General features: G+C 32.8%; 1 protein-coding gene across 1 annotated transcript; it reads left to right on the top strand.

The window, feature by feature from the left end:
- Nucleotides 1–7,682: 7,682 nt before the first annotated feature.
- Nucleotides 7,683–9,381, top strand: LOC111423987 (aldehyde dehydrogenase, dimeric NADP-preferring-like). The gene is made up of 2 exons (XM_071194968.1): nucleotides 7,683–8,413; nucleotides 8,473–9,381. Exons 1-2 carry the CDS (start codon nucleotides 7,748–7,750, stop codon nucleotides 9,283–9,285), a joined length of 1,479 nt encoding a protein of 492 aa, XP_071051069.1. The 5' UTR covers nucleotides 7,683–7,747; the 3' UTR covers nucleotides 9,286–9,381.
- The last annotated feature ends 708 nt before the right edge of the window (nucleotides 9,382–10,089 follow it).

Raw genomic sequence — 10,089 nt, forward strand, 5'->3', positions numbered from 1 at the left:
GTTTTAACGTTTCATTTTCTTCTGCTACAATCGACTTGCAGTCGGTTTTGCAAATAGTACCTGGAGTCTTGTAATTAAGTAGTGGATTTCTTCTTTAGGTATTGTGACCCACGTAATATACAATATGTGCGTAGAGCTTGTGGCGTGTGCGGAGCTTCTTGTAATATGAGAATGGACATTATCCTGCTGGAAATGTGGGTCATCCAATAGGGCCGTTAAGGTTAATCGATTAGAAAGACCGTCTTTCAAAAAATCGATAATCCACGACGTTATGTTCTCTCCCGTCTTCCTCTGTTTTCTTCTAGCGCATAATTTTATCGATTTTTATACGTTTCAATCGTACGCTCAAATCTGAGTGACGTACTTTGGAGTTCGCACCCTGTAGTTTCCAATTTTATTATTTTTTTTTTGAAAAATTAAGCCCCAGAATCAAAAATTAAAAAATATAGGGTCAATCAATTTTAAAAAACTTTCGAATAAGCCAATAAAAAAAATAGTTGCTGAATTGCTGAAGAAATAGAAGTATATACAGGGTGTCTCAACTGTAACTGGTTCGTTAGAACATTTTTAGACCTATTAGTTTGCTTCCTACCATGGATAAACTTTTTGAGAAACTGAAAGTCAAATTGATTCAAATTGATTACTCAACAGTACATCAACTCACAAGAGTGACGGAAATAACAAAGTGAGGATATGAAAATAAAGAGTATACAACAGCTGCTTTTCTTGACATAACAAAAACCTTTGATTCAGTATGGCTATATGGTTTAAAATATAAGATTCTTAAAACTAACATACCTGAACAACTCAAACCCCTAATTTTCTCATTTTTTGGTTAATAGAAAATGTTACGTCAGAATTAATGGTTATAACTCCGAACCAAAACCCATCAAGGTTGGAACTCCAGCCAAGGTAGCACCCTCTCACCACTACTATTTAATATCTGTTTACATGACATTCCGATTAATAAAGAAATCTAGAAATCTTATGTTATAATCGCCCAAACTGAAAATCTAGAAAAATCCATTTAAGATCTCCAAAAGTCGGTTAATGAGATATACATATAAATGGTTATTGATTTTCACTTAAATCCAAGTAAATGTGAGGCCAAAATATTTACCCTTAGACAAGTTAAAAATCCTACAACAATAATAATCGAAGATCACCCTGTTTGCTCGAAAACGGTTCGGAAACAAAATAAAAGGTACTGATTCAAAAAAAGGAAGATATTAAAAGGAAAAGATCATGAATAATTATTATAAAAATAATTTCGTACTTTATTGTCCCTATCGCTTTAATGTGGCGCAACGTAGTTTGTAGGATCACATGGGAGACTTGCGGTGACGAGCAGCATTCAGATTGCAATTGGTAACTTCAACAGGAACTGAAGGTAATTGTGGAGGTTTTAGATGCAGTAAAGAATGATGAGGTTGTTGACAATGTTTGATGACAACATTTATTAGTTGAATGTTTTGAATTTAAACAATTTCGACATAAATTATTTTCTCTAGCATAATTAAGTCTTTCAAGAGGTTTTTTGGAATGAAATCAGGTTGTGGTTGGTGCATCGATAAATCGGGTGTGCTTCTGAACACAATGGACATTTAGTATTCAGTGGTGATTGTTCAACTTTCAGATTGACAGAAGATTTTGTTGGATAATGAACAGAAGCTTTATTATAATTACGGGAAGTGGTTTCACATGAAGTGAGTTGTACTGCATCCAACGCCTTTGCTTGGTTTTCCAGGAAATCAATCAGTTGTTGATATGTAGGAATTTCGTGTGAGCTATGCTCAGTCTCGAATTTAGTTTTGGTAGATTTATTAAGTTTTTGTAAAAGAATGTTGAATAACAGAAAATTCCAATGATCCTTAGGGAAGCCAAGACTTCTGAATCCTTCGACATTTTCTTTAAAAGTATCGACAAGTAAACAAACTGCTTTTGAAGATGATTAGGATAACGATTTTGTGTGTTGTATTTCGTTGTAATACATAGTAGCGAGATGTCGGCGATTCTGATATCTGCCCTTTAAGGTGGTATAAGCAATGGTGTAATTGTCTTCCGTCACTGGCAAGCTTTTTATTAAGTTCAAAGCTTCATATTTCAACGAAGTCAGGAGGTATTGATATTTTGCTACTTTGGATAGTAGCAAAAAGTTTGGTTCTAAATAGATCAAAGAATCTAGGCCTGGCTTTATGATTCCCATCAAAAACAGGTATCGTTCATTTATTTAATTTGGGTGTTGCAGACGGCAACGAAGAATGAGGTGTTGGAGGTGTTAGAGGTGGTGGTGGCTGAAGCTTATGAAGATGCGCTTTTATAGTATAGAAAGCTGTATCTGCTGTAGTTTGAACATCATCATGAGCTTCGTCGATCATACCAATTATCTGATTGTGCACAGTCTTAAATTCTTCGTATGTCTTTTCTGCATCCTTAGCTCGTTCTTTGAACATGAGATGTTGTATAGGATCGTTAGGAAGATTTTGTGCAAGATTCATAGATTCTGTGAGATGATTTAAAGTACGGTGTAAAGTGAGTTTGACGAGTTTTTCCGTTATGATGAAAGAAAACGATAATTATATAGGGGTTGTAACTTCTGAAGGCCAAAAGCACAATTGCAATAATAATCCCAATAATTATTTTTAGGGAATATAAAGATAATAAACCCCAAGGGGTTAAAGAAATAAATTCTAAAAGTAACGATTCCACGTGGTAGATAATCTTCAATTGGGTATAAAGAAGAAATAATAATTCCAATAACTAGAAAACAACTAAAAGATACTTACAAGACCTCCAAAAGTGCCCAAATGTACAAGAACATCAATTGGGAGATATTGGAATCCATAGTCGACTAAAACGGAGACTTCCACAAGACATATTTATCGAAAAAGACTTAATAGATAGCGAATAGATTCGGGATGACATTGTTAATTCCCCGCTATTATTGTATAATTAATTTGAATTGTTATCAAAGCCATGAAATAACATTTAATGTTGAACTGGTTGACGCTGTTATTAACCCAGATATGCCTAAATTAAAACCACTTTACAAATCATAATAACTTTATTGAAAACTTATTTAAAGAAGCAAAACAAAGTCTAACAAACAAACCATGACAATTTGTTTTTTTTTTAATTGGAAATTCGGGCCGTCCTCCATGTAGGACATTCGGCACATGAATATCTATAAACGTAAAATTATTTATTAGTGTGATACTGAACAAAATACTTCGTGTGTACACCAATGTCACATTTTGCGCATCTCGTTGTAGTTTTTTGATGGCAATGAGCACACCTAGTTTGTTTTTCTTGGGGCATAACTAAATGATCTATTCGGTCAAACCGTATATCTATTTCGTGGGACCTACTGGTATGTCCTTTTTGATATGACGATGTTTTTTTTATTCTGAACCAACAGCATTACAGCAATTCTCCTTCTAAAACTAAGTTGATCTAATTTTCATAATCATAACTTCCTCTGCGCTGCTTCTTTATGAGTTTTGAATCTATAAGAGAAATGTCTTTTAGCCTGTTTTCTCTAACCGTACCAGTAGCATAAAAATTCCAGTCAGTTAGTTTTTCGATCAACGGAATTGACGTAAAAAAGTTATCAAAAAAGAGATGAAATTTTTTATCTGGCCATTCCTTACGTAAAGCTTGCGCATATTCTAAGACTACTCCAGCACCAACTCCCAATTCAGAAAAGTTTTCACTTATATTTGTAGAGGCTCCTTGATAAGGTTCGAACCAATTCAAGTAACCTAACCTGGTACTTCCTACCCATAACTTATATCCATAGCGCATGAGTTTTCCTCGAATATACTGCTTACAGCTATGACGTCCATAATACGGAACCATAAACTGAGTGCATTCTTCAAGCGAGGAATTCTCTATAAATTTTTTATTCAGCAGTGTGAAAAGCGGCCTTCGTTTAGCGAATTTGTCACCCTGGTCCAACTGCTGATTATTACGGACGTGAAGATTAGAAAACAAATACTCAAACCAGTCCCTTGTAATTGCTTCTGTAATCATGACGTTATGGCAATCTTTTTCACGTTCCCAGAACATCCTCCGTCTCGGTACTTGCATATATCCACTTAGTATCAAAACGCCTATAAAAGCGTTTACTTCCTCTTTTCTATATTCGCTTTTCTATTTTTTTGTTGTGCGTACTTATTACTCCGATTCAAAATCAATTCTATTACTTCTTCGTCAAAAAAGAGAGAGAGAAAAGCTCTAAGGGGTGTTCTATGATCGCCGAATTCGTAGGACTATCAAAGTCGGTGGGCGGTAATTTCAAATCTTCTTTTATCCAACTGTGGTGCATTTGTCTCTTTTTAGTTTTTACTTTTTGTTTGTTTCTTGCTGCCGTGTTTTGTGATTGTAACTCTGATAGAGGTATATTGTCATCTGATGAAAAATCACTGTCGTAGTTACTTTCAATTACGATTTCCACCGGCGCTTATAACTGTGATGCCGGTAGGTTATTCACTGTAAGATCATTTTCTGCTCCAGAATCTTCATCTGTCAGGTCGGCTGCAGCGTTTACAAGAGGAAATATAGTTATTTCATCAGCCTGGCTGACAATGCCGTCATTGTCCTCAAGCATAGCAAGGGCTACATGAAGCGAAAACCCCCTGTAATTAGATGAACGTGATAGTCGTTTATTATCCTAATGTCCTATATACAGGGTGTCTCAGCGAGACCGGTCATTAGACGTTTCTGGGGTTCTGGCCAAACAAAAAATTTGAGAATGCAGACTTAAGTATTATCAATTACGTTCTCTTCATCTAAAATATTTTCAGATTTCTAGCACTTCCGGTTATACCGGAAGTCGCCACCTACTTTATTTTTTTAAATGGGACACCCTGTATACTTTTACATATTTGGATTTGTCTGTTTTGAAGGTTTATAAATAACTTTACTTTTTGCAATTTGAACCAGCAATTCTCGAGTTATTCGAATTTTTCTAGAAAAATTTGCTCCAGCGGACATTTGTTCAAAAAATCATAGAACACTCAATTTTTGAGATATCAATTTAGGATTCAGAACATGCTTAAACAACATGATGGAGTATGTTTTGGTGCCGAGAACGGCTGTCTTTATCGTTGGTCACTTTACTATGATACGTTAACTTTTCGAAATTTGGAAGCACCATAACTTCATTTTTTTAAATGGCACCCCCCATATTTTATTACTTAGTCGTCTGCGGCGTCTCATTTTACATCTTTTATATTCCATATGTCCTATGCCTAACATTAATAGTTTGAGAAATAATTAGGGTTTTTTGAATAATGCTCACATATCATATGCATATTAACCTAGTGTGCCATGGAAAACAAATGTTTAATGACTTATTGATAAACGTCAAAATCTAATTTAGGTTGTTTGATGCTTGTGAGTCTAAAACCAGTTAAAATGGATATTAATAACGTAAATAATGTTTATACAAATGAAGAAATCCATCATTTATTTTTTGTGCACGAAAAGTGCGACAAAGTTAGTAGAACTTGCAGAATGTTTAATGAAAATTATCCACATTTATCTCCGATGACAAAAGGTAAATTTAGAGGAATAGAAGCAAATTTTTTGCATTTTGGACGAATTAATCACGTGTTAAACTGACCAAAAAATGTAGTAGATAATGCAACGGAAGAGGTGAATACCTTGGCTTATTTCGAGCCCAGTCCCAACAGCTCAATTCGAGCTGCCAAAGAAGATCTGGGAATCATACTACGAACTTTGTCGCGCTTTTCGTGCAAAAAAAAAAAGTTAAGAATTTCTTGATTTGTGTAAATATTACTTTCGTTATTGTTATCGATTTTAACTCGTTTCAGTACTAATATTAAGGGACATAACAGATAATTATTAGCTCACATGCATCAAGTGACGTAAACAAGTGAGTCTTTGACAAGAACTCATTGAGAAGGCTTGTTTTTCACGGCACACTAGGCTAAATATCCATATGATATGTGTGTATTTTTCAAAAAACCCTAATTATCTTCCAAACTATTAATATTAGGTATGGGCCATATGGGATATAAAAGATGTAAAATGAGACACCGAAGACGACTAAAAAATAAAATATGGGGGGTGCCATTTAAAAAAATGAAGTTATGGTACTTCCAAATTTCGAAAAGTTAACGTGCCATAGTAATGTGATCAAACGTTCTAGACCGCAGTTCTCGGCACCAAAACATACTCCATCATGTTGCTTAAGCATGTTCTGAATCCTAAATTGATATCCCAAAAATTGAGTGTTTTCTGATTTTTTGAACAAATGTCTGCTGGAGCAGATTTTTCTATAAAAATTCGAATAACTCGAGAACGACCGAATCAAATTGCAAAAAGTAAAGTTATTTATAAACCTTGAAAACAGACAAATCCAAATATGAAAAATATACAGGTGTTCCATTTAAAAAAATAAAGTTGGTGGCGACTTCCGGTATAACCGGAAGTGCAAGAAATCTAAAAATATTTTAGACGAAGAGATCGTAATTGATAATATTTAAGTCTGAATTCTCAAATTTTTATTTCGGCCAGAACCCCAGAAACGTCTAATGACCGGTCTCGCTGAGACACCCTGTATAGTACACCCGTCTTTCACCCCCCTAATTTATACTCTAATTTACTGAATAATGCAAAACTTTTAAATAATACTAATTATACAACTATTTATTGTTACTGTAATCAAAGAATCATAATATTATTCTAATTTCTATAATTGAAAATTACCTTACCTTTCAAAGCGAACCGGGCAATAATCCATTTCCAACTTATCTTGACTTTCGGATGCACTTAAAACAAAATCTAAAGAAAACACCTGCAAGTTAGCGCTCATGACCTTGCAAGTTTCAACAGGAATTGACCGTCCTAAATGTAGTACATTAGGCATATCTGGGTTAAAACAAAGAAGTATATATACAGTGTTCGTCAAAAAGTCAGTAACACCCTCTTTTTTTTGTACCATTGCATCTACGTTTATGATATTTTGGTTATATGGGATGATCGCCCAGATTTTTTAATCTAAAATATTTTCAAGATGGTCGCCACAATATGACCATCGAACGATCAGTAACTTTGATAAAGCTGATGATGACAACAAGAGTTCTTCCTTAATTAGAAGATCCTCTACTAGATAGAAGACATAATTTTCTACTAGCGGAGAAGTTTTAGTTTGATTGGAACATGATGATTTTATTATTACTACTTTTTACTATTAATTACTACTTTTAGTTATTAATTTTGTAATTAATTAATACTTTAAAGATTCTATATATTATATAATTCATTAACTATCCAGCAAAGTTACGAGAGACCTTTCGCAGGTTGACCGAAACGTAACGCATGGAAACGTGGACAACAAATGACCTCGGTGTTAATTGGTGCGGTCTGAAGCTAGTAACATTTGTGGCTAAAACTACTACGGTGAAACGGTTAAGTTACAATGAACGGGAAGCAAATTATTTGCATTCCCATGGTATCTGTAAAATATACAGCACTCCTAAGCAAAAACAATTTCAGTTGCAATAAAAATGTTTTAACAAAATAAAACGATTAGAGACAAAAAAATATAAAAAAATTTATAATTATTCTATAATTATTATTGATCCTTGGTACGCTAATAAAATTATTCGTTGCTAACGAAACGAATAATTTAATGCATTAGCAATACTAAATTTACTCATTTCAGTTTTGCTTTTAGTTTAAATCACTTCGAGAATCGATTTTAAAATAATTGATAAATATGGAACAACACTTGTTAGTTGAAACGTTAAGAAAATCATTTAATTCTGGGAAAACCCGAAATTTAACATTTAGAAAAACACAACTAAAAAATTTATTAAAAATGTACGAAGAAACCGTCGAGGAAATGTCCGAAGCGTTATGGAAAGATCTAAAAAAATCAAAACGTGACACATATATGACCGAAATTATTCATTTAAAGATCGATGTTGAAAATATTTTATCCAATTTTGACTCGTACACAAAAATAGAGCGCCCGGCAAAAACCGCTTTGGTGAATATTTTCGATAGGGTCGAAATCCACAATGATCCTTACGGTGTTGTTCTCATAATGGGAGCTTGGAATTTTCCATTACAACTCAATTTGTTGCCTACTCATGGTGCGATTGCCTCCGGAAATTGTGTTATTATCAAACCGTCGGAATTAGCTCCAGCTATTTCCGAATATTTAGCTAAAACGATTCCGAAATATTTAGATAAAGATTGTTATCAAGTTTTTCAAGGGGGAATCGAAGAAACCCAAAAACTTTTAAAAGAAAAATTCGATTATATTTTTTTAACCGGATCCCCAAAAGTTGGAAAAATTGTTCATCAAGCTGCCGCCTTAAGCTTAACACCAACCACGTTGGAATTGGGTGGAAAAACTCCAGTTTATATTGATGAATCGGTTCGTATTTAATTAATAAATTAATTTTATTTTTAATTTTTGTTTCGTTACAAACAAAGTGTTTTAACGCATCGATGGAGATAGTTACAAAAAGAATCCTTTGGGGGAAATGTATAAACGCTGGACAAATGTGTGTCTCCCCAGATTATATTTTATGCACCAAAGATGTTCAAAAAAAATTTTTGGAGTATGCTCCAAAAATTATTAAGGAATTTTTTGGGGAGAACCCAAAAAAATCCCAAGATTATTGCCGAATAATTAACTCGAATCACTTTGAGAGACTCCAAAAATTAATTGATCCAGCAAAAATAGCATTTGGTGGTGATTTAGATCCGCAAGATCTCTACATCTCCCCAACAATTTTAAGCGATGTACATCCAAATGATTTAATAATGCAAGAAGAGATTTTTGGACCAATCTTGCCTATTTTAAACGTTAAAGATGTTCAAGAAGCGATTGATTTAATTAATTCAAAAGAAAAAGCTTTGGCTATGTACATTTTTTCGAATGATGCAGTTGTTACTAATAAAATTTTAAATTCGACTTCTTGTGGTGGAGTCACCGTAAATGGTACAATTTTTCATAAACTTTGCCCATTATTATCACATGGAGGAGTTGGAAATAGTGGAATGGGAAGTTATCACGGTAAAAAAAGCTTTGATACATTCACCCACAAAAAGGGAGTCTTAAAAAAGAAATTATCGAAAATTGGAGAATTAACCCACCGATTAACATATCCACCATACTCCAATCTTAAAATTAATGTTGTTTCAAAAATAAGGCATATTTCCGCAGAGATTTCATTTAATATTTTGAATTTTATTTTAACGTTTTTATTTGGAATGATTTTTGCCTCTTTAATTAATATTTAATGGATTATAAACGATTATAATTATTAACCGGTTTTGTAACGATTTAATTGCGGTTTTTTGATGTAAAAATAACTTAATAAAAAGTTTTTAAAAAATTGTCAGTGCTTTTAAAAGTTTATTCTTGAAAGTTTCTTAATCTAATGGTTCGAAGTTGATTTAATCGAGGTTTACTTCTAACACGATACAATCTCAAAGTTTTAATTAGTACAAGAACTAATTGAATTCATTTAAGTGCCTACATATTTGCGTAAATAACTATTTTAAAGAGAAGAAAATTAAAATACAAAAATTTAAGAAATTCAAAAAACCGTATTTATGAAAATTAAGTAATGATTTATATATGAAATTAAAGCTAAAACTATCTATTTTGAGATGATGCATAATAAATTGATTGTTGTATATATGAAATTTTGAGATATTCAGAGATACTGATGCTCGCTTTAGCTTATTTTTAGACAAAAAAATTGATGTAATCCAAAAAATCGCCGCGAGTGTATTTATGAAAATTAAGAAGTGATTTATAAATCAAATTGAAGCTAAAAGTATCTATTTTGAAATGATACATAATAATTTGTTTGTTGAATATATAAAATTTTAAGATATCGAGGGATAACGATATTCGCTTTAGCTCATATTTAGACAAAAAAATGATGTAATTCAAACAATCGTCGCGAGTGTATTTATGAAAAATAAGAAGTGAATTATATATCAAATTAAAACTAAAACTATCTATTTTGAGATGATACCTAATAATTTGTTTGTTGAATATATAATATTTTGAGATATCAAGAGATAACTATGCTC

Source organism: Onthophagus taurus, chromosome 3 (genome assembly GCF_036711975.1).
Source record: "Onthophagus taurus isolate NC chromosome 3, IU_Otau_3.0, whole genome shotgun sequence".
Classification (NCBI taxonomy): Eukaryota; Metazoa; Arthropoda; class Insecta; order Coleoptera; family Scarabaeidae; genus Onthophagus; species Onthophagus taurus.